General features: G+C 47.1%; 1 protein-coding gene across 3 annotated transcripts in view; it reads left to right on the forward strand.

Annotated features, from left to right (window-relative positions):
• LOC119379424 (transcription elongation regulator 1) overlaps window positions 1–26,064 on the forward strand; it is a 417,021-nt gene that overhangs the window by 249,193 nt on the left and 141,764 nt on the right. For all 3 annotated transcript variants that reach the window (XM_037648731.2, XM_049411976.1, XM_037648732.2), the window contains exon 10: window positions 22,959–23,001. In XM_037648731.2, the coding sequence (XP_037504659.1) occupies window positions 22,959–23,001 (43 nt within the window). The remainder of the gene's footprint in view (window positions 1–22,958; window positions 23,002–26,064) is intronic.

The raw sequence follows: 26,064 nt of genomic DNA on the forward strand, positions 1-26,064 counted from the left end.
GGAAGGTAACACGAGGATGGGTGCCCGTCCTCGGGTCACCATTCTTCATCCTGTGTTCGTGCTGTTTTTTTCGCTTTAGAGTAATGTACCAACTAGTCCAACTTTCACCGCTTGTTAAGTGTAGAACAGTGCATACAGCGAAAGAAAGGGCACCAACTTTTGAGATGCCATTCAGTCTCCCCAGTCACGTCTGTGCTTGATCAAAAGCAGCATTCAATATTGCCAAGTAAATGCGTCCTTCCTAGAGATTCAGTATTTGAATTCGCATTGACGCGAATTTGATTTATTCGAAATGAACAAATACACGTATAGGCCTCCAACGCTCAAGTTTGCGCAGCGCCGTCCACCGCCCCAGCGGAGAGAGGGGAAAGCTCCGGTAGCTCGGACGGGTCGCTCTTGCTTGGTTTTCCCATTGCGCGCGCGGAAAACATGCTCCCCGGAGCTTTTATCTCGCATTTTTCACGCTATGGGTGCCATTCCTTCGTCGTACTCGAAAGCAGGCATGCAGTCCCGCTGCATTGTGAACTGTCACAAACGTTTGAAAATGACGAAGGGCAGAAAACTGCCCGTCAAGTTCTACCGTTTCCAATGCAAGCAGTGCGAGGAGCAGAGGCGTCAAGAGTGGATTATGGCAGTTCGCCGCGATGCTTTCGCGGTCTTGTCACTTTGAAGCAATTTTTGTCGTACACAGTATTACGAACTATTAACGGGGAGAAACGCAATGATCATGCTCATTTGAAAGGGAAGTGCGTTTGTGAACCGAAGCTACAACAAATAGACAGCCGCTGTACGTTTCGAGATTGCGCGCTGGCTTTCCAAGTCAACCATTTGTAATGCGACAGCAGCGGAGCATGTGGGCTTATTACACCACCGTTTAAATAACGTACCGTGAGTACTAAGTGTTTAATTCAGCTGATTTTGCATACGGCACGCCGTGATTGCTTAGCAGGCTGAAGTGTTGCGCTGTTAAGATCGTGGTCATGGGTTCGATTCACGCATACGGCAGCTGCATTTCGATGGGAGTGAAATGCAGTAAAAACGGCGTACTTAGACTTACGTACACGTTAAATAACCCCAGGTGGCCGAAATTAATCCGAAGTCCCCCACCAAGGCGGCATTTAAATTTTCGATGGCTTCGCGAATTCAGATGCGCTTATCATTGGGCACAAATCTCGGCATAATCATAAACATGCGTAATCCCAGTGGGTATTGTATAGTATTAGGGGCTTAGCGAGAAATTTTTTTCAGGGGGGGGGGGTCCAACCATACTTTATGTTCGTGCGTGCGTTTGTATGTGTGCGTGTACATATACGCAAGCAAAATTGAAAACTTTCGGGGAGGGTTTGAACCCCCCCCCCCTCCCTGGCTACGCCCCTGTTTAGTATGATGCTGACCAAGCGAGCTGTCGACACAACCAAAGCGACGTTAGAATAAGCGAACACGGTCCGTGATCAGGCGTCGATATTATTCGAAATGAAACACGCCTCTGCAAGAAACATGCATGGTCGAAGTGGGCATGAATTTTTTTTTTGCGCGTATCATTATGCTGTCAAACGGAGCTCTAAAAAATCCAAAGGTGACATTAAATTTGCGATCCGACGTTGTTATCATTCGATGCAAACCTCGGCAAAAGTGAAACTACCACGAAACTGAACACTGCGCATTGCGATGCAGCCAGTGACTCAACAGGAGAGATGTAAATTTATGCTCTTCACACTGAGCTCATAATAAATTTAAAGCCGCACGACAAACTTGGCATCCATGCAATCGAAACGTTATCAATAGAAAACGCACGCGAAAGCGTGCTGGATGTTTGCTGACAGCTCCGAGTAGACGCGACTGCCGCAACGAATGTGCGTTTTACCGGTAACATAATTACAGAACTCGCGCAGTCACCTCCCTATTCATGCCAAAGAAATGTGCCCGTTCAGCATCGGCACGCACGTAGCGCTCGCACAAACAGCATCGCCCTTGACGACCTGCTCGGTCCCGAAAAGGTGGTCGATCAACCGTCCTCCTCTGGTGAGATTCCCACCGTGAAAACGTTTTTTCCATCTCTGGGATCTTTCTAAACCTTCAGAGGAAGTGACACGTAAAGCTGCACGTGCACGGCGAGCAGAGAACAGCGCGTGCAGGGTGCGGGAACGTGCTGAGACAGCGCAGTCAAAAGGTAGATGCGGGGAGAGGAGCGACCGGTTTTTGCTAGAAAGGCGGCAAAACGCGTGCGACGCAGCGCCCCCTGGCCGAGCTTGGAAGGCCTATAGGCTTTCAAAGGAACTTCGAGCACGTTTCTTTTTGCCACAACATTTCAATGGAGGCGAAAATTCTTGTGGCCCGTGTGCTTAGATTTAGGTGCATGTTAAAGAACCCCTAGTGGTCTAAATTTCCGGAGCCCTCAACTAACTGGCTGATACGAATCCGGCTGATTCGAATTTGTGAAATTCCCCAGCTGAATTCCACTGTGTCGAATGGGCCGAACTTCGGATGTTCCGAACACTTTTCCGCGTTGCGGTGGATGATACCAACTTCGGTACTAAATCCGTCGAGCGACGGCCGAGAGCAGAATGCTGGAAGGTTCGGAAGTACGCATGCGGCCAGCGCACACAGTGTCAGAACTGTGGTTATCGTATGCCGCAACCGCCGTGGACGAAACCGCGGTCGCTCTTGACACGATCATGTATGGCGACGACAAAACTGATGGAACTCCGAAAGTGCATGCGTGTCCAACGCTCACCCAGTCAAAGCGACGCTGCTTTCCGCAAACGCTGCAGACAAAACTGCAGCAGATGCAATCGTAGATAGCAATGAACAACGTAGTTTTGAAGGCACATGCACAGCCAGCGCACACGAATTGAAAACGGAAGTACCGTTTGCTGCAACCGCTGCGCACGAAACCACGGTCGTTATCAACGCGATCATCGATAGCGACTACGAGCTCCGAAGGTACGCGGCTACTGCAGCGCTAGATTAAAGGCAATATAGTCGTAAAAAAAGGCACGAAGCCTTTCGGCGTTCGTGTCGAATTTTGCTTGTCACTATGGTGGAGCAGACTTTGGCACTTAGTTTTCAGTTGGCCTCAAATGAAGCTTTGACGCGCGGTTTCGCAGCAGCCAGCTGTGCCATCTCTTACTGGTCCGTTAACCTGTGTCCCAGAAAGGCATACGCGAGTTCTTTTGACGGAAATAAATGTTTTGTGCGTATATGGTTGTTTAAAACAGATCTTGCTGATTTTTTGATGATACGAAATTTCGGGCGATACGAATATTGTCGCTCCCCCTTCAGATTCGTATCACCGAGATTCCACTGTAGTTGGGAAACCCTACCTGCATTGTTTGTTTGGCCGCTCTAAGCCATTATAAGGCCGCAACGCCAATGCTTACGCTTACGGGGCTGTTCGGTGATCCAGTGGTGTTATGCAAACACCCGTTATTGGACAGAACTTTTCAACAGAGTTCCTCCTTATTTGACTGTTTTGCTTCACACGGTCCATTTTTACACTTGGCACCGAGCTTTTCGCTGCTCCAAAAGCGTTTTTCCCTGCTCGAGAATGCGTTTTTGGCTGCTCCAAAAGCCCTTTTTTGCTGCTACAAAAACCTGCTCCAAAACAGCTTCAGTCAATCACATCACTGTTGTTATTACTTTCGCCGCAGCACTGCTGCCTCTGCTTCCACGCAGAGCTCTCGGATTGCATCTGTGGTGCTTCAAAATGTAATCATTGCTGACTAGCAGTGCTCCGGGCCAAATGAGGAGCACATGCGCTGACGTGTCCTTACCGCTGCCAAATCTGGCGACAAACTGCCTTCACCGGCAGCGTCTTATTCCCAGTAATGCATAGGTTGGCCGTGCCTGCCCGAATTTGAGCTTGGGTTCCCTAAATTTCACCGCATGTGACCCGCCTGATAAGGTGGTTTCGCTGCAGCGAGCGGCTGCTATGCCGCAAAACCACCTATCTACTAGCGAGGGGAAGTCCGCACTGCAGCGAAGCCACACTACAAGGTTAAATGTACATATTGCTTGCACCTCAATTTATTATTTTTTTATAGTTTAAGAACGTGTGCTCGACTGCTGACCTGAAAATGGCAGGATCGAATCCCGGCCGCGGCAGCCGCATTTTCGGTGGAGGCGAAAATGCTTGAGGCCTGTGTGCTTATTTAGGTGCACGTTAAACAACCCCAGGTGGTCGAAATTTCCTGGACCCTACACTACGGCGTCTCTCATAATCGTATCATGGTTTTGGGACGTTAAACCCCAACACTTATGATTATCTTTTATATCGAACTAGTTTGGAATATGACAATGCTTTAATATCAATGCGTAGAAAAACCTACGGTTACATTGAACAAAAATAGCCAGGACACGTCATCCATAAAACATCAGGCAGCACGAAACTCCCTAAGAAGTTTGCTTTCCCTAAATAGAATTGGGCTTTGTCTCGTGAAAGGGGGCTTTCTCCCATGCAGTTGGGAGTGTGGTTAGTGCGATTAAGAGGGCGCAGAATGGAGTGAGTAGAAACTACCGCTTGGCATCACATGCTTTCTCCTGTGATTCCTCGTCGTTGCGCCTGTTGACCAGCCGTGAGCGGTCGCCATTGGTTATGCGTCTCTGCGGTTCTCTACTGCCTTGGTTAATGTGATGGCTGCCTTAAATGGAAGAACTTGCTATTCTCTGCAAAGCTAGCGATGATCAACATATTTTAACATGGAGAAAAGGAGCCTTGCGTCGCGCTGCATACAGCATCCTGTCGCATGGGCTGTGTCGTGGGAAGGCAGGGACGGACTGACACGTAGGCACTTCTTGGCCTAGATGAAGTACGCCCCCACTTTATTGGGTACAGATGCACGCACACACGTTACAGGTGGCAGCCTAACACATAGGCTAACTGTGGGAACCTCTGCACATCCCAAGAAGCACGCTGAGTGTTACCTACAAGCAGTGCAAACTTCGGGCTAGTCTGTTCTTTGCTATAAATGACGTGCTGGAAAGACGGGATGTGAAGGACAACCCTACGTCTTGTCTGTTTTCATGCCTCATCTTGACGCTATGGCATCATTTATTGAAGAACAAGGTCGACATTAGGGCCATGGCGGACTAGTGCCTGACACACAGCTGTGTCTCAAGATGTTAAGCCATTGTTTACACCGATACTGTATTATCTCGCGTATGGGAGAGCAGCGTGGATAGGTGGCGCGCTGAAAAAGGGCGCCTGGCGGGGAGTCGCGACATAACTCAGCCGCTCGCACCCAGACGAGCGGCCCCACTGTACCGCCGTGAGCGCATGCGCGTGCGCCGTTCGCGTGCTTCATTTTGGCGTGAACAGCTCGAGCAGCCATTGCTCCAGTAATACTGCACTATGGTTTAGAAAAAAATAACATTGTCTGAAGGCTTCTTTCTCAGGAAAGCATTGGAAGGCTACTTTCTCAGGAAGCACGGCGTCGAAGAGACAGTGCTGTGCCGTGGTGGCGACTCCGTCGTCACCATTTTCTGGTTGAGTGCTGGGATTTGTGTCAAGCTAGTGCAGGCTCACAAGCCTCCATTGATAAGTACGTGCTGCGTCGATACCAGCTGCCCACTACTGCAGTAAAAAAAAGTAAGAGGCAAGGTGTAGCTGCGTCAATGTTTTTCTGCCGTGGTATGTATGCCCAGCCAGCGCCTCCTCTATTTACAGTGCCTGGGTGAACACTCTCCTCAGGCCGTCGAGCGTCCGCTCGTCGCTGCCGCGTGGTGGCGCTGTGCAAGTAGACTACGGGAAGCTGGCGCTGAGTGGCCACGCGTATCACGAAGCTCACGAATTCGTGTTTGCATCCAAGTTTAATTGCATTTGTGCTTATTGCAGGCTTTCACAGGTACAGGGGGATGGAAAGAAACGCGGACATAGCGGCGTGCTGCTTTCATCACGCTCTAACCGTGGTGCCAATAAAAAGATGCTACATGGTATTTTATTGTGTCATGGATGACGTCGTCTTTTCTTCAATCATGCAGGCTATAACCACTTAAAAATAAATGCGAAACAGCAAAGAATGCAGATGACGCATGTTCGCGTGTCTTTCCATCCCCGCTGTGCTTATTCCGCAGCTAGTCTGTCAGGCCGTGCTGCCGGTTCGATACTTGCACTCGAGTTTGATAGTATCCGTGTTTTATTTCCTATTTCAAGCTATTGTAACCGCCCCAATGCCTTAGTATGTCATACTGTTGTGTTCCACTCTCCAAATGGAACTGAAAGAAATCACGATTGTCTTTTTTTTATTTCCCTTCATTGATAAAGGAAAAACATCTCGCAGTGTCCCTTATGCATTCATCTAAGACGACTGAAAGGCGAAAGCCACCTTTTATTTTTCTTCCAGTCAATGTATTGAACATTCCCTGCTTGCCTCCGAGATACTTCTGCGCCTAACGTGGTTTTCTTACAGCCTCAAGGATCGGAGGCAGTACAGGCTTTCTGCACATCAGCAGAGGCATGCACTGCCTCCGTTATCGGTCCATTTTGACCAAGCGAAGATATAATATGACGACGTCACATTGTGTGACATCACGATGATATCACAAAATTTTATGATCTGTGACGTCATATGATGACGTCATCACGTAATTATTTTTTGCATCACTCGTGCTGATGCCGCCGACGGTCAATTTTCACGTTTGATGAGGCATCTAAGGCTTTCGCCTCAATAAGCTGTTCGGCTGTCGTTCCATGAAATTCCAGCTGCCGCTGGAATTTCAGAGATGGCTCGCAGTAATTAGGCGGGATAATTGGTCTTCTTACACATCTTCAAACTACACTAGAATATGCAGCCGTCGTTCACGACGTGAAGATTTCATAGAATATAAGAAGCGGCGACTTAAGAAGAATGTAGTAGCGTCACTCTTTGTAGACTACCCTTCACGTTGGCAGCCCAAGGTAACAACTGAACCAAGCATGGCAAGTATCCCTAAACGTGACCGTGTTGCGTCCAAACAGTCAACGAATGCATGTAGTACCAGTAGCAACGCTGCCTCGCGATCGCCGCCATGTGCATGCAGCGCTGACGTTGGGTCCCGAAGCTGAAGAATCGGAACCCATGGACACCACATGCACTACCGGCGGAACAACCGACAATCATTATGTACAGTGTCACAATAAATGAGTGCACAAGGCTGAGCAGGCTGCCCCATGCGACAAAAGCGTCCAGGTCGACAGCCATGCGGCCTCTATACTTTGCTCACTACCGAAAAGGGAAAATGGAAGAGAAAAGAAAGATATCTGAGGAGCCAGATGCTGAGGCTACAACAATCCGTCGACAAATACAAAGACGAGCTCAAGCAACTGACAACAGGCCGCGCCATTTTTCACGCCTATCACATTGGCTCAAGTTGAGAGTCAGCACTACAACTTTATACTTGAACGACAGCGTCTGTTAACACACATCGGTCAGTGTTGCAGGAAGCGTGCGACATATGTAGCTGTTTTTATTTGTTTTTCGTACCACCACGATTTAACTGGTTTAAGCTCCTAAAGGGTGGAATCACTTGGCATATTTCCTCTTTTTCTAGCACCAGCTTTTGCTTTCTGCCGGTGGCAACAAATGTAATTCTCAAAAGCTTTACGAACGGAAAGGGCGATCACGTATATCCCTGGAAGCAGGCTGGTGACATTTCATGCTATTTAGCGCTTGAACTCCAGGCTTGCATATAGTGTGCTACACCAGTAGATGGCAGCACGCATCGGAGAACTTTAAGCGCACAAGCTTTCATTATTAGTTCTTCGCAAATGCTGCTTTCGAAAATCGTCTTTCAGACAGTCAAAAACCGACCGTCAGTCAAGCGAATGTAACGGTGACAAAACTATTTTCCGCGCATCACTGGCATGCGCTCTCTGGTATCGGGCTAGCAGACGACGCACGAGTGTCTCGATGGGATAGCCGCGAAAGACACATGCCTTCGAATTGGGTGGTTGCCCAGAACGACAAGTGCTTCATGGTTCCAGTTTACAACTTTTCATTATAATTTAAACAACACAAATACAGCCGAAAACTGAGCCATATAACTGCTTCGAATGCATCCACGGCATTCGTTTCCACGAGCGACGACGCGATGGCGAGTCTACTACGGTGGCGGCTCGCGGCGGCTAAAAGCCGCACTAACGCCGACGGCCGGTTCCCACTGCGCTCCACTCCTTCACCCAGGCACAGAAAAATAGAGGAGGCGCTGGCCCAGCCCGCGGTATGTATGCACGCGGACGTTGATCAAGCAAACCACCGTGCTAGCATAGCATGTATGGTGTCGTGCTGTTATGCTCGAGGGCGTGGGATAGATTCCTGGCCACGGTGACCGCATTTCGATGGGGTTGAAATACAAAGAACATCCGCGTACTGAGATATACAGTGAACTCCCGTTAAGGCGAACTCTGTTAAGACGAATTCTCGCTTATACCGAACAACACGGGACCATTTGTTTGGTTTCCCATAGACTCAATGCAAAAAAAATTCGCTTAAGACGAACCGCCCAACTGTACTCTTCTGTTAAGACGAACTTTCGCAATGATCAACAATGCTAGCGATTCTGCGAAACGAACACTGCAGTCTTGGTGGGGCATTCAGGTGACCGAGAAAAAGCAAAAAAGATGAAAAAAAGAAGCACTTCCTGGAGCAAAGACGCGAAGCAAATCTCGGACGCCGAGGGCGCGAGATAAACGAAGAAGACCGGTCAGCGGATAAAGCCGGTATCCCCTCTCAACCCCAGCCTGTGGGTGGGGGAGGTGTGGGCTTTATCAGCAAAGAAAGCAACAAAAAGAGTGAGGGATATACAACTTGGACCCCCAAGCCATTGCGTCCTTTTGTATCCCCCCCCCCCCTTCTTCGGCTTCCCAGCTGGAGTACAAAGGAGAACAGAACAACACAAGAGCTTGGGGCCCCTCTGCTGTGGTCTGAGGGGGCAAAGGCAAGGGGAGTGGGGAAAAAAAAAAGAAAGCGACTACAGGAACAAAAATGGTCTGTGCATTATAATCGAGTACGAAACGGAAACCGATCGCGCCGCACTCCCGTCAGAGGGTTCAGGTGCATTGTCATCGCCATCACACAATGGCGGCCGAGCACATGTATTTTGTGGTCAAATTGGTCAAATCGCGTTGGTTCGCGTAGGACCTGTACGCGTTCTATCTGTTCCCAGTGAAGTACAAATTGTGATGAGCCATTTTGATTATGGAAGCGCACGACAAAGGAAGGCTATTTTGCACAGTGAATACAGCTGCGTCGTGTCTTTTTAGTGGCGAGGCTTGTGATCGTGAGTAGCCCGATGGGATATCTTCAGCTGCACGTTGATAAGGAAACGTTACTACGGGCTGAAAACGGGAAAATATCCGGACCTCGAATAAAACCTTGCAGACTTTCTTAAGCAACTCGGCGTATAATGACTTTGTCAAGGCAACAGCACGCGACCGAGGCGTATCCAGAAGTGATCTTAGAGCCAGCAAAACAGGCTCACAGAAGAAAACGAACTGCCAGGACAATAAATTTTACATTCTTTGAAGGAAAATTATGCTTGTCTCTTAATTTTTTTTTCTAATCGTCAACATAGGAGCGTGTTACAGTTTTATCATTAAAATGTGGTAGCAAATATCTTCACGAGCATTTTTATTTTTGAACACGCGAAATCGGGTGCTCGTAAGATTCGTGTAAATACTCTGCTTGAAGGCATAGTCTTTATCTAGATGAGCCAAATAAATGCTTTTTCTTGTCTTTTTGCCCCACATTGTAAGTCTACTGCATTCAGTGTTTCAAGTAACATATTTGGATGCACTTGGCATGTTAGCATCTCTCTTTTTGGGGGCACTTCTGATAAGCCGAACTCCTGATAAGACGAACAGATGACCGCGGTCCCTTCGAGTTCGTCTTAACGGGAGTCTACTGTATGTGCACATTGAAGAAACCCAAGCGGTCAAAATTAATCCTGATTCCCACACTACGGCGTGCCTCATAATCATTCCTTGTTTGGCACATAAAACGCCAGCAGTTGTCGATGTTGAGCAAACATCTTTATTCTAAACAGACACAGGCAAGCTAAAAAACTAACACAGTACGTTGGGCGAATTAAACGGCGAGTAAAAATCCAAGGCGTTTTACTCTTTTAGCGAGGCATAAATTCTGATGTCACTTCGCCGCGGCAGCCAATGCACAAAGGAGCTTTACCGCATCGGCTGACTCCAGAAAGCTAAGCTTCGAGTACTCCGCTGCTTTGTTCGAGACAACTCTGTCTGTAGCACAAGTGAAGTTCAACGGAAGCATCCATCGTGTGCATATTTCTCATAACAGTTCAGCGGCTTTGGCGAATGTGCCCCCATACTCATCTCATAGACAGACAGCTTTCCTTCTGCGTAACTAATAATATAGACTACCTGCCTATCGTATCATTCACTGCACGCAGTGGCATCAGAAAGAGCTTGGTGGTGGTCAGATGAAAAACTTATTACATATGCCGCATGCTGCCTAATATGTACGTTTTATTTACGACAAAACACCGATTAAATTCTGCTCGTTGGCCCCGGTTTCCACTGGTGGCCTTCACTACCAAATAAATCTAGCAGACGCGCAATTCGGTTTAGAAACCAGTAGAGAGGAGAGCGAGAGCAGAACATACGGTGCTCGCCTGACTGCTGGGGTGCAAAGCCGTTCCTATTAATATGTTTTAGAAGGAAAAGCATAGAAGGATACGCCCTCCCCCATTTCTACACATTGTGGCACTTGAATGCGCAACAGTACCGCCAGCATCTTTTTGTTATGTTTCGGTGATACGCGCCCGCATCGCCTCAACCAGTCGCCACTCTCGTCCGCAGGAGCAGCTGGAGTATGCGCGCTTTGACCACCAGGGCGGCACTGCCCACACCGCGGAAACTCCAGTGCTGGTCCCCTATAACCTGCCCCTGCATGTAACTCGTACTCCCAACTACAGACCGCGGAAAAAAGAAACTAACAAAAAATCTTAGCATAGTTCCATGAAGCCGGCTTCCTTGCATTATCATGAAGTAGTGCTGTGAAGCCAAGTTGCACACCGATGTTCGCACTAAAAATACTAGGGATGGGTGAAAAGCAAGTTTGAAGTTCGAAGTGAATAGTGATTTGGTCGAATAATTTCAAATCGAATAGTTCCAATAGCTTATATCACATATTATTTAGAAAAATGAGCATTTTTGTCATGACCCAAATCAGCTTGCACAGTATTTTTAAGAATTGGAACTAGGCATGTGTGAGCGTCACTTTTTTGTTCGAAGGGAAGTGTAAGCAACTTTGAACAGTAGCAAGACTTGTATAGCAGTAGGGTGCAAGTTATGACTGGTACAATACGTTACGTTTTTAAAATTACTATACTTAGCGCATATAAGCCTGTCTAACACGCTTTTATACTTAAAAAGTGTGGCTTCGCGGCAGTGCAGATTTCCCCCACATGGGTGGTTTCAGGGCAGAGTACCTTTACGCTGCAATGAAACCACATTTACAGAGGGGGGTGGGGGGGCATATGCACTCTAATATATCATATTCGTTAATTTCGAATAATCTAAATTCGTGTCTAAGCGAATTCGAATGCTGTAATATTCGTTCGAATATTCAGTGATTCCACTCCTGCGCCTGGCAGTCACAACGCCGGCTCGTCAAAACATGTGCAGGTTGACCTTGGGGCCGCCAAAGTCAAAACCACGGACCAAGAATTATTCCGCTGAATAAACACCGCTCGCGTGTGTGTCCCGAGTTAGCCATGACTCCATGCACGGTGCCGACACAGCTTCTATTGTGCAAGTCAGCTCGACGGGAAAACACATTCTCCGCAGAGACTCGGTGACGTCTAGGCAAATTTGTACCATGAAAGTGGGGCGGCTATTCATCGGTGGATTTCGCCTGTTCCAGGAACGCTGCTGACAGCTCGTTTCAAGCATCGCATGGCACGTAATTAGAGCAATGTTCACTACTAACTACACGCGTGCTGCTAAAATGTCTGTCACTTTTGTTTCTGGACATCGTGGAATGAAATCTGGAAACAATATCGAATTTCCCATGCTTCGCGTCCATGGAAGAGTGCCTCAAATATGCTTTATCCGTGGATGTCCATCCAGATGAGGTTTTTCGTAATTCCTCCCACCAGCACGTCCGGGTTTGTAATCGCTCTTGCAGTAAATACGACTGCTCCCTTCGAGTGACACAGCCCCCCCCCCCCCCCACACACACACACATTATTCACAGGCATAAAAAATATGAGCACAAGTGCCTTTGATCATGCCACTGCGCGATGCAGTTTCTCAACGCGGTGAAACAATGAATGGCTGCACGTTTCGCAGAAAACATTTTTGTTGCGATAGCAATTATATGGACACTCTCGGCGAAATTTTGCCGTCACCGTCATGTCCCGGATATGTATATGTATGTGTACATATTAAAAAAAGCACAAAGAAAAGTAAAGCAGGAGAAAAAGATTCTGAAGTACCCGACCGGGGATCCGAACCAGCAACCTCTGCTCTCCAGCGCGCTGCGTTACACAACTCAACCACACGCCACGTACGCGCCGGCGAAAAAACGGCGAGCTATTTATGTTGACCATTTGCCACTGGGGGTACACAGACCTCGGAGGAGCTTGAGCATGTTTTCTATCATGAAACGCTCCTACATTTGCTTTCAATTTGAAAACTGCCCTTGAGACGCGCATGACAAAGTGGCCCCTTTCTGCACCCACTCGTGATGTGGAACGAAAAAAAAAAAAAAAGAACACTGGGCACACCTTGCAGGAGACGCAGAGGGGTCACTCCACGCGCCGCAGTTTAAAAGAAAAAGAAAAAATCACAGCATATCCACGGGTGAATGATGAAGAGCTTGGGCAAAGCTCCTGAAGCAATCATGGTTACACCGTGAAATCTTCAGTGGTTTCGACCAGCAGCAATCAAAGCGATAACCCAGTACATCATCAAAGACGTGACAAACACTATATATATATGCATGCCATCTAGTGGCGATTCACACAAGCGCACTGTTGCACACACTTCTATTGGACCAACACCATCTAGGAAATGAGACGAGAAATGGTGATGATGACACAGATTGTGTACAGCGCTATCTAGAATATCATCACTCAACTGCAGTTTGTATGTACTTCTATGAGACAGCGCCATCTATTATACTGTTCGGGAGACACTGCCGGTTACACCTTACGCCGGACGCATGACAAGGTTAGACTAAGAGGAGCTTCGCCCCTAATATCTAAGAGCGTCTGATTCTCCATCGTCGACACGCAATCTTGGCCAATCCCCCAGGGTGAGTATGTGCCATAATTTTGAGAAAACAGACAAACAAACAAACATTGTTGACACTTGCAGCGCGTTGCTCAAGCACAAAGACGTAACAACTGTGACAGTTGTCTGTTCACGCTTATCCTGTGTATACCTGTGCGTTCATTTCGGGCGTCCTTCTTTGTGCTTCAGCGGCGCACTGGAAGTATCGAGCTGCTAGTCGTTCTTCGTGTGACATCCAAATTTCTTGCTATCGCATTCATTGTTTCGCCCTTGCGGCGAAACTGTGACTTTTTTTTTTTCTGTTCAGCTTTCCGTTCTTTGAAGCATAGTTTGCAGTTCTGGTATTTTTCAGTTTCTTTAATTGGGGCTGGGTACCCTGAAATGCCTTCCCGTGTATGCGTTGAAATGAACAGTTTACCCGTTTCCAGATCTGCCAAAACCCATAATTTCTATTTCCATTTGACCACTTTGTCCCTCATGTACTGTCCACAACCAGACTTACCTTTAAATTTCACTATTTTTTCATCCACGGAAGGGTTCCGACGCCGTTGAAAAAATAGCGCAGATGAATCGTTCATGCGTTGCAGTAGAAAAAACGTGTGGTGGAACTTCTCGTGGGATGCGACGGTCGTCTTCTCTGAATCAGAGACATTCAAGAAGGCAAGCAATGACTTGAACCTTTTCCGTGGCATCACTGACAGTGGAAGAAGGCCTGAACATACACGTCATTGACTCCAATAGCAATGTAGGCGCGAGACTTGGACGATTCCCGTGTACACCAGAAGTCCGACGAACATGTGCATTTCCTCCTCAGTGATCTTCCTCCAGGATCCACCCCTCTGATTGTGTGTTGACTTTTCGAAAGTGTGCATCCACGCATACTTATTTGTATGGTTGCATATCTCTGTGATTACTTGTGCAGTGAAAAACAACATGGAAAAGCCACCGTGCGGCACTCCGAAGCGCTAGGTCAAGCTAAATTCCACGCTGTCTTCACGGAGAGAACTCCGAGAACTCTGCTCTTTCTGTAGCCGGTGCCATATGCTCCCACCCAAACGAAGTCGGCACCTTACAGATAACAACTCTGATCTTTAATACGCACCGGGCGCATTTACATCAACGCGCGGCCGCTATAAAGCGGCCCAAGGAGAGAGCGAAACTTACCGGCGGATACCTACAGATGTTCCGGGTCAGCTTGACGCACTATTGGCGTCTGTACTGAAGTTTGATGAATCGAAGTTGTCGTCCGTGTCTGTGCTGCTACCGCCATCCGGAGATTGGCGTTTAGATTCATTTGAATACATCGAAATTCGCCATTTTTGTGGAGCACCCATGAGCAACGTCGACGCCATAATACAAATTCGACTGCGTGGAGCTTTAAAAATCCCCGTGCAGTGGAAAAACGAAACTCTGGAGCGAAACAGATAAAATACTGTCTCTTTTATCCATTAAATGGCGTTAGCTGTCTAGAAGCGCTCAGAGAACGCCAAAATTTGAACTTGAAGAAGCCATCGTTAGCATACTAACAATGTGAATAGGCGCGGTCATGAAAGTGTTAAATTCAAAGCTAACAGTTGCTGCTAAAGCGAACTCCCCCACCCCTCACACGTTCCTTCATGCTTCTTGAAGACGGGCGGGGCGTTTCCTCTCTGGTTGAGTAAAAACTGACTGCAGGCCTGGCACGCGGGGTGATATTATCACATGCGCCCTCCGTGCAACAGAGATGGGTCGGCTCTGTTCATCTCTGCTTCACAGCCGCATTGGTCGCCCCCGCTCGCGCACTTTTAGCAGCAGGGTCATTCCACGCCAAACGTCCCAGACATTGCACTCGACCATCTCCAATTGTATTGGAAAAAATTGTGGACGTTCATATGAGTGCACTATTTGCCCTCGGAAAGTTTTTTTTGGGAAAAAAAATTTTCTTGTCTGTTACAGTGATTTGAATTTTGCCGTAGTGGGTGAAACATAGGTTGCGAAAAAATACTCTAACAAATACAATACTTTACGGAACACCTTAGATATCTGCTGTTTCCTTGAAAAGGAGTGGCACTATCTTATTATCACCCATTGACGACCACTACTTTGTCTCACGATGTGCTTTGTGGTGAAGCAATGCTGCAATTCTGCGCCCATTTTGATTATTTTTTAAAAATTCTACGAATACTACAGACAAAATAGGACTATATCACATGGCTGGATAGTTGGCAGTAAGCGTGTCAAAAAAAGTATTGAAGTCGATGCCTTGCTCTACTCAATTGGTAGAGCGACCGCCCCTGAAAGGCGTTGGTCCCGGGTTCGATCCCCGGACCAGGACGAATTTTTCGGCAACTGAGAGGCTTTATTTCTGAGAAATCCGTATGGATTTCCTTGTGGCTTTGTGCTACAAACGGGTGGTTGTCTATTTTCCCTTTCTTAACTGTAACAGACAAGAAAAAATTTTTTCAGAAAAATACTTTCCGAGGGCAAATAGTGCACTGATATGAACGTCCACAATTTTTTCCAATACAATTGGAGAGGGTCGAGCGCAATGTCTGGGACGTTTGGCGTGGAATGACCCAGCAGGTAAAACATAAGATGCGCGGGGTGATGTTATCGATCTGGAATTTATGCGGGACATGATGGCGACGGCAAAAACCCTTCGAGAGTGTCTATATAGTTGCTATCGCAATAACAAAAAAGAATTGAGCCATGCCACTCTCTGAGGGGATGATCAGCAAAGCTGTTTAGCGCACTCCACAGAGGGGACATGGTGGAGGCCAGTTTGGTATGTAAGGTCAGGTTGTTAAATTATGTGGAAGCCTTATATGCCTCCTCAAGCACAGAAATTCACCGTTGGCGTCGGCGGCGCCAACACGATTGAAGCAAAAAATCACTTGATGACGTCATCACAATGCCATAGATTGCCAAACTCGTGACTTGATCATGACGTCACGTGATAACGCATCACATCGCATTGTTGTTTTTCAGTGCCTCCGTGATTGGTGCGCCAATCACGGAGGCAGTGCAAAAGCAGGTGAGGTGCAGAAAGGTTGCATTGCCTCCGATCCTGTAGGTAGTGCAAAGCCACTTCAGGTGCAGAAAGGGCGGCGGGGAAGCATCAGTTCATCGAGTGAGAAGTGAAAAAAAATGGCGGCTTTCGCCTTCTAGTCGTCTTAGGTGAATGCATAAGGGGTTTTTGGCATACAAACAGAATGGCTTAGCCACATACAGCTTTGCTGTAAAAGAAAAGTTTTTATATCGTGTAGTCCCCCGTTGAACGCACTTTCCAACTCTTTCGCGGAAGCTTGGCTGGAAGCGGATCTATATCTTCCAGGTAAACCGGCGCATGAGCAAACGACAGCAGCCTGGAAACACTTGCGAGTATGCCCTTGCTGCAGCACAGAGAGGCCTCAGCGAGAGGGAAGGGAATGTCAAAGGAGGTTGTCTTTTTGAGGCTACCGAATTGATGCCATGTTGTGCCCAGCAATACAATTCATTGAGGAAAAAAAGAACCTGGCTTTTGCCTTGGGAGTCATTTTAGGGGAATAGATTAGAGACAGTGTGACTATAGTATTGAGGCACTGTTGTACGTTGCGGTGTTTGTCTGCCACGTCAGCTGATAACCACATAGATGTATTTAGAGTGTTATTTCTTAAAAGTGCAGTTTTATTGATCCAGTATTCTTGCTAGCGTCGAAAGTAGTTACTGAAGAGGTTATTTCAGAACACTCATCTGCATGGCATCCTTATTTTTGCATTATCGAGTGAAATATCGAGTGCTTCTGAGATTGTTCTCCATGTGATTTACAATGAATTGAAATATTTCTAGTGCTTCATAACAGCCCCATAATTATTCAGGTGCTTGAATGTAACTGCAACTTGCTTCTTTAGTGTACACCAGGATGTGAAGTTAGCTGCTCCAGAGTGCTCCCAGATGCATAATTACTTGCTCCAAAGTGCTCCAAGATGGAAATTTTTGCTTCTACAAAGAGCTCAATAATGAAAATTTTGCTGCTTCAAAAATTGCTTCAAATCAGAAGTCCTCGGTAGCATCACTGAATACTCGAAGCGCTCAATATTCGCCCATCCCTAGAAAATACAGTAAATACTGAATTATACTATGTATCAAGTGAAGGAAAGATTACTTTAGGCGCTCGTTTTTCTTTGTTAGACACAATGTTAATGAGAACTAACAGACAGCAATGCCAAGGAAAGTATAGGGGGTGTTATTTGTAGTAATTAGAATATAAATGTGAAGAAAGTAAAGTGGACGAAAAGATAACTTGCCGCCGGCAGGGACCGAACCTGCGACCTTCGAATAACGCGTCCGATGCTCTACCACTGAGCTACGGCGGCGGTCATCTCCCTGTCCACTTTATAGGGTATATATGTGGATTAAACTTAGGAGTGTTAGTCAGCGCTGATCGCAACCATGGCGGCGAGTGTGGAACACTTTTTTCTGCCTTTTTGGCGTCACATAGCACGTGATTCCTGTTTTCTTTTTTTTTTTTTCTGTTTCTGTTTTCCTGTTTTCTTTTTTCGAGTTCTATATATGCAGTTTTGACTGTGTACATTTTATATGTGAGATTCATGCAATATGTTGGCAAATATCAGTCTTCTATGCAGTAAACTTCTACAAAGACAAGCTCGTATAAGACGAATTATCACATATGCCGAACGAAATGGGAGCAATTCTTTGGTTTTCCATGACTCAGTGCAAAAAAAAAAAAAAAGTCACTTTAGACGAACCTCCTCGCACGTACTCTTCTGTTAAGATTTCACAGTGACCACCAATGCTGGTGATTCTGCACACTGAACATGGCATTCTTAATGGGCATTTAGGAGACTGAGGAAAAAAGCCAAAAGAAGTAAAGCTCTTCCTTATGCAAAGATGTGAGGCAAATTGTGCTACAGACAGTGGGAGAAAGGTAGGCGAAAAAGAAAGGTTTGCACTTCTTCCGCCCACAGAGCCAACTGTGAAACAAAAGAAAAAACAAAAAAGAGGGGGGGGGGGTGTTTTACTACTGGGGCTCCCAAGCTCTTGCATTCTTAAGTGTTCTCCGGATGTTCTAGTGTTCACCAGCCAGAGTACAAAGGGGTACAAAAGAATAAAAGATCTTGGGCCCCCTACGGCTTTTGAGGCATCACATTGGCCGTGTAGAGAGAGACGAAAACGGGAGGCGTGGGAAAAAAATAGCACAAAGAAAGTGACAAAGGAAATAAAATGGCCTTTACGTCAAAATCGAGTAGGAAATGAAAACCACATTTGTTGTGCTGGCAGCAGCCTCCCGCAACATTTTGACACCTACCAGAGGGGTGAGGTTTATTGTCATCACCATCATAAAGTGGCAGCAGAGCACATTGTGTTGTCAATTCGTGTAGATTCATTTCATGTGCAACAGTGTCCTTCATCATTGAGTCATTCATCTGCGGCTGTGATGTCCACGCGAGCGGTGGAAGCAGGCGCAACAGAGTCAGGCAGTCAGTGCACACTTTCCTGTCCTGCTACTTCTCTTTCCGTACATCTTTTTTGCACCCAACTCTTGCCCTCCAGCCACGGCCGGGTTAGACTGCACGCATGCGCTCGCTTCTTACGGCCTTCGCATTGGGTGTAGTACATGCCTCTCGCCGCTGCTTTGAGGGGGGCGCTGCGACCCTGACCCTCCTCCGCCGCTCCATGCAGCGCGTGCAACGCCGGCACATGAGTTCAGGCGCGCTTCTTCACTCACCACACGTTGAAAAACAAGTTGCCTAATCATTGAAGACACACAAATGGCTTATTTTGACTTCTTATATGCGCCATGTGCATCGAGCTTAAGCTTATCGAAAAACGTATAAATGCAAGAGCCGGGAGTACAGCTCTCCGCCATCAAACGTGTAGACATTCTGAGGTCTGGAAATAAATATTTGTTGCTCGTAAGCACTCGCAATAGTTGAACACTTTCAAGTGAAAACTTTGCCGGACTTCACAAATGTCCTGTTCACGACTTAAAATACTTCCTAGTTGCCTTGTGTGCATAGGTGGAAGGCTTGTCGTTTGCGTCAGTCAGTTGGTTGGTGTGATTGACGAGAAGAATTCTTAGGAATTTTTTGGCTATGAGATCTACGGATTGTCGGGAGTGGCTGTCGTCAACGCCTTCAGGGCTGCTTAAGATGGGAGCGCGTTGCAAGTAGGGCTGGACTGCTGTTTCCAAAACTTCTAGCACATTCCTGCGGGGCAGGTGTTCAGAGGCCTTATCGAAAAAGACCACTATCTTGTCCAAAAGAGCTGGAAACTCGGGCCTCGGGTAGTGTAGTTCGCTCCTGTCTTGTGCTCGCAGTAGCTTGTACAGGTGATGCTGCCAGTTGTTGGTCGTCAGCAGCGGAGCGCAAGAGTCACATCCGAGGTATGTAATAAGTTTGGCGATGTAACCGCTGAGGTATGCCAAGCCGGAGAAGGTGACAGATGGAGATGGACAAGCCTCGTACTCCAACAAACACCTCAGGTCTTTATCAAATATCTTCGATTACATCGCAGCCTCTTCCTCAACTTCAACATCTGATAATTTGATTTCTTTCGGTCTTGGGATGTTCAACTTAACGATGTGGTCCAGAGCAGCGGTGACGGCTGTAGCATCCAGCATGTCATTCCCGCCGCACATTGATTGACCGCACCCTTCCGAAGACTGCTTCGATGGGGTCACTGTTCAATTTCTTTGTCAGGACATAACTGACACCTTGCTCCAGAAGGAATTCTGTTGTTTCCACCATCGACCTTGTTGTAAAAAGCAAGGCTTCGTACGTCTCGTTGGTGAAGCCAGCACTCACTGATCCGATGGAACTCTTCTGTATTTTTTCCACATATGAGATAAACTCATCCTTCAGCCACAGTAGGCGATTGTCATCGCTCCTAAAAATGGGTATCTTTGTGGCCGCTTCCATTGAATGAAGTGTCATGGATGTCAAACCATTTCTTCATGGACTTTATGAAGAAAACGGTAGAACTTGCTTCCTTGAAATCTCTGGCATCACCCATGGAATTTTGCTGAATGTGCTCTACGGTTGCAGACACTTGAAGGGCGAAAACTTGAACTGCTCGCAGCGCATTCATTTGTTCCAAATTGGAAGGGTAGACATGCTTCCTCGTCAAATTTCGGGCCATCCGACTTCGTGGAACCATTAGTGTGCGTGCGTGTTTGTGTCACCGTGCGCGTTTGTGCGCTCGGACCTGTGGCCGGGAAAACGAGAGCAAAGAGCGCGAGAAGGACGAGACACACGGAGAAGCGCGAGTGACGAGGAGGGTCTGCGAGGTGCGAGCGATTTGAGCGGTTGTGCGTTTGAGCGGTGCGATTAGAGCGGTTGTGCGTTGTTAGCGGTGCGATTTGAGTGAATATGCGTATGCGACTTTGTGTTGTGAGTTTTGCGTTGTAACCAAGTTGTCAATAATTAAATGTAAACTTCTTTTTCCTTTTTAACTGTGTGTTGTGCGTTGCATTTTCTCTTGTGTCTTATTTTACGACCCAGCCATCCTGACGCTAACAAAAGGAACGCAAAAGAGCTTGGGGTCCCTGGGATTAATGTTTCCAGGTGCTGTTAACACCTTGACAATGCACACCACCACTCTCAGGGCGTGCTGTCCGAAGGGGTTATTCAGCAGCAAGAGTCTAGCTCTCTTGTTTTTTTACTTTCTTTCTCCCTATACGCAGTTATTTTCAACCATTAGAGATACAACTCATGTACGTGTTTCAAAGAGCTGTCAAGCTGCAGACCGCAGCTTTTAGCCCTGAAAACCACTCAAAATGTATTTGGAAAAATAAAGAAATACAAAAGAGCTAGCAAAGGGAAGGCGTGCTCGTCATTTCTGTAAGCGGCCTCTCTTAATTGCGGCCTCGTTGTCCAGCGAGACCAAGGGCCAAATATTTGGTGCTCTCTGCTTGCAGAACAGGTGCAGCGTTGTTTATCTCTTTCTCTGATCGATGCCAGTGCTTTATGCCTCCTGCATTATGCCTCGTTAGCCGATTCTTCCGCAGCTGTACTGAGTTTCAGCTTGTATTATCCACGAGCACATGCATACCTACATTATGCGGCGAGCCCTCTGATAACATTAGTTTTTTTTTTAAAGGAGACGATCTTCCCTCTACCCCCGACTTCTTAAATAATCCCCCTCCCCTCTCTCCGTCGAGAACCCCCGTTCCGCGGTTTCACATCGAGCAACACTCTTGTGCCGTGTGCGCGGCGCAGGAGATGCAAGGTCGGGGTCGCAGCGCCCCTACCGCCGACGGATGGCGAAACATACTGAGAAACTCTCCCATTGCTTTCGCGATGGGTGAGAAGGCCGTAAGGAAAGAAGCGCGCGTGTGGTCTAGCCCGGCCGTGCTCCAGTAAAGGTGCTGCGACGTGCCCCCACCCGGGGGCATTATTCCTGCTTGTACCGGTTCTAGGGACCGTAGTGGGGGTGGAGTAGGTTGAGAAATGTGGGCAATGGCTTGCAATGTCGATGGGTAAGCAATTATGCAGAGAGCATGGCTGGCAGGCTAGATTTCAATGGGTTAACCAACACCTCCTCTAGTTTGCAGCGCAGGTGGTAGACGCTGCAGTTTGTGAATAATGCGTTGAATTTATTACTTTTCTCTAATTTTTGCCCAAAAACTAGGTGTTAACCAATTTCATCATCGAAGCTTTCAATTGCGCTTAAAATCTCGGCTGCAAAAGTTTTGTGTATCTCATTAAGCAACTCTGTGTATACCAAGTTTGCTAAGGTAACTAAACGTGATCAAGGCATATCCAGAAGTGTTCTTTAAGTTGGCAAACAGGATCACAAAAGAAAACCCAACGGCCAGGAGAATGAATTTCAGATTTCTTGAAGGCAAATTGTACTAATGTCTGCTCTTTTTCATAATCATCAACATAGGAGCATGTCGTAGTTTTATTGTTAAAATCTGGTAACTCTCCCGATTTCTGACAAGTCCTCCTGATTGTAAGGGTGCAGGCATAAATCTCCCGATATGCTGCCCTGACCCCACCCAAAATGAAAATAACAAAGGACAGCAGTTCTTTCTGACTTTCAGGAAGCTTCACACGGGACCCTCCCCTCTATGCACTGATGTAAAAGGAGGAGAGGCCACCACGGTTTGAGATGTTATCTCCACAAGGAAATTGCGATGACGTCATACAGTGTTGTGCGATGAAGCATACCGAAGTGTGAGAAGGGGCTACTAGATCTCGTGGGTCATAGCACATTTTGCCCTGTGTGTAATTATTAACACATGTACACTATAATTGTGAGCACCTGTATGGTCACCAGCATTTAAAAGCTTTACTGCACTCATTCAGAGCCATGGTTATGTTTCTACGGCTTCTGAGAAGCAAGAAATCGAATTGTGTGTCAAGTTTTTTTCTGTCGTCGTGTCCGCCCCTCCCCCCTGTCACTTTGCGAATCTCCCGATTTTCGAGTTCCCTAGATTGGCAGGCATGACAATACATTTAGGTGCATTTTTAGTTTCAACTTGCGAAATTGGGTGGATTTGAGATTTGAGTAAATACAATTTGACGCACGTTTGCCATCCTTGGGCAGATGTACTTCAAAGGTGGGACATTGGAATTTGAAATTGTTGATAAGAGGCTTTCAGTGGGGATATGCACCGACAGTAAAGTACTACTAACAACATGTCTTAAATTCTAATTTCAAGTAAAAATGAGCATTTTGAAATGCAAATGAAAGGTACACCTTGCTTCCACTTTTTTTTTTTTTTTTGCAGAAGCATCTAATAAGGATGGAGAACCACCAGCAAAGAAGACAAAGTGAGTATTAATACCTTTCAAAGGACAAGCTTGCTGCCTGCTGCTGTATTAAAGCACTGCAGTCACTGACTAATAATTTGGACATACACTGTAGATTGCTTATAACTAGGGCTCCGTGTTTTTGGAGTTTATTTTTCTTGAAATTCAGAGGGTGTGTCTTGGAGTTTAATTTTTGGGAGGAAATTCGGTGTTTATCAGAGTTTATTTCTCGTAAATCTACAATTCTCCGAAATTTGATGTTTAATTTTGCATTACAGGTTGTTGCAATGTGTACGCTAATTTCTGAATGGAGGACCTAGCGGAAGCGGGTAATATAAAGACTGAGAAATACTCTTTCCAACGAGCCAAAATGGCACACCCGGTTGCGTCGTTGCGGAGATATAATTCTTTTTAAACGAAGTTTGTTTGCTTTTTGCCATTTCCGCAATAATTTTCATCACCTCGGCAAGCACAACAAATTTTTTACCGCACTTCTACAGAGTTTTCAATTAAAATATATATTTTTTTTATTTCGAGAGTTTGCCCAACGGCATACATACCGTAATTACTCGAATCTAGGCCGACCCCCTAAAGTCCGAAGCCCGGGGAAAAAAAAAAAAAAAAACTTACCTCGAATGTAGGCCGGGTAAAATTCACAAAGAGAAAACATTTATTGAAAATATGACGATGAAACGGAGCAGTTGGTTCATCATCAAGATGCCGCGCTCATTCCGAGTCGTCGTCGCTGATCTCTTTGTCGCTGTCCTCTTTGGCGGGCAGCGTCTTCCTCTTAAAAACGATATAAGGAAGGAGCTTGTGCCCGTCCGCTGTGCAGCACAGCATCACAGTCGCGCGCTGCTTTTCATAGCCCGCAGAGCGCACCTTCACTTCCTTGGCCCCTTTTTCTGAGACTGTGTACGCCACCGGCATATCAAAATACACCGACGTTTGGTTCGCGTTGCCGATTTGGCCTAGCAGATACGCTCTCGCTTCTGTCTTCCGAAGCACGAAACGCTGGAACTCCAGCAACTTCTCTTCATAGTCAGCCGGTAACTTTTGGGCGATTGAGGTGCGACGACGGAGGCTGAAGCCAAAGCGCTTCATGAATTTCTGCAGCCAGCCTCGGCTGGCTTTGAAGTCTGCCGCCGAAACACCTTGCTCCCTTGAAAGCGCCCTCGCCGTCGCCTGGAGCACTTCAGTTGTCACTGGAAGGGCAGCTGCTCGCTGCGTCCGAACGAAGTCGGCCAATGCCGTCTCCATTTCAGAGTGACGGCCTTTCCGTGGACCGGTAAAAGCCATCCTCGTTGCGGCGCACGCGAAGAGCTTCTCCCGTTGGCCCCTCCAGCGACGAACATTCTTTTCGTCCACTCCAAAGTCCCGCCTGGCTTGAACGTTGGAGGACGACTCCGCGGCTAGCACAACTTTCCTTTTATACGCCGCACTATAATGACTACGCTCGTTTGGCACCATTGAGCTACGCCACACACAGCCCACTCGAAGCGACACTCGAACTGACGAACGGCTCGCCTCAACACTCGCCACAAAGATAAAAATGGCAGCCTCGCGTGTGTACTTAAGCCAGGTGTTGGCTCGGCTACTAACGGCTACAATACTGTCTAGGTGGTGCTAGTTTTGCAACACTTTTCTCAATGAAAAATGGCGCGTTTTTCAAAATCCTCGAATCTAAGCCGACCCTGGAGTTTGATACAAAGAAATTCTGAAAAAACCATCGGCGACGATTCAAATAAATACGGTAGTTAAATATACAGATAGAGGCCGGTTTCCGCTATATACATCAACAGTGCTCTATGGTGGGGCCCATAGAGCCACAAATCATAATCCGGTGGTCTCGTCGGATGAAGGCTCACTGTTCTCAGGTAGTACCACTGTGTCTGGTTCAGGCCAGGGCATGTCCACAACAGGTGCTTGATTGTAGCCGCAGACGCTTCGGTGGTACAGAATGGTCAAGTATCCCCAAATGGGCCATGCAGATGTTGTGGCCAGGCATATGTGACCGAAGGAGAAAGTGCCGCCACCACACAAAGTCTCCGCAACACCACCTGCTCCTGGCGTGTAAGCCCAGAGAATCTCCTTGCGGTGGAGGAAATCACCCCGGGGATCACTCGGGAAAGGCACATCTAGAGTGCGTGGCAGCTCACTGTGGGTGGCGGTGTCAGCTTGTATGTGAGCAGAATTTGTGTCCCGTGGTATCCACTGTATCCTTATCTGGCCAGGCATCTGTGCAGTTATGCGCTGTATGTCGCCTGCAAAAGTCTGCTCGTTATATACCTTGCGGAGCTCCTTTATGGCTGATGTAGAGTCGGTGCGTATTATAGTAAAGGATGATGACGATGCGGAAGCCGCGCTCACCAGCTTTGTTGCGTCTCGTATTGGCAGAAGTTCAGCACTGACCGATGGAACCGGAGCTCTCAGGAGGTACAATCGATTGGCACACAAGTTTTGGTGCCCCGGCACCACGATTGACGTAACTACCTGCGTGTCCGTGCAGCTCGCATCAATATAGGACACTAGTGTGCCTGTTGGGAGTGCGGCATCTGCTTCTTCAATGTGGCGCCGGAAGGTAGTCGTTGGTCGAGGGACTGGATTTCGGAGGCGGCCGATAGGTTTGTTATCCGTTAGTTGCCGGTGATCCCACGGTGGAAGGCTTACTATTGAAGGTGGCGAGACAGACACCGGATTGCCCATATATGCCGCTAAGTCAGCAGCAGGTGGTAGAAATGACGGCTTGGGTTCCCTTGTTTGGAATCAGAAAAAGGGCTACATTAACTGAGAATGTGATGTTCAAAAATCAATTATTTTTTTACTTTTCGTGATACGAAAGCCGCATTCCCCCTTTGGAATAAATGCATTCTTTGACCATGTTTGTGACTTGTAATTGTTCCTGTCTCGTAAGAATACACTTAAGGATTCTCTGCAATTTTTTTTTCTGTAATGTCGCTTCAAAGTATTAGAAAAATATTCGGGAAATATTCAGAAATTATTCTAATCGCTTCGCACCCAAAATTTTGCTGTTCGCACAGCTATACTTTTAACCCTTTGCAGTCCGTTGTCGGGCCCTGCCCG

This window comes from Rhipicephalus sanguineus, chromosome 1 (assembly GCF_013339695.2).
Source record: "Rhipicephalus sanguineus isolate Rsan-2018 chromosome 1, BIME_Rsan_1.4, whole genome shotgun sequence".
In the NCBI taxonomy this organism is placed as follows: Eukaryota; Metazoa; Arthropoda; class Arachnida; order Ixodida; family Ixodidae; genus Rhipicephalus; species Rhipicephalus sanguineus.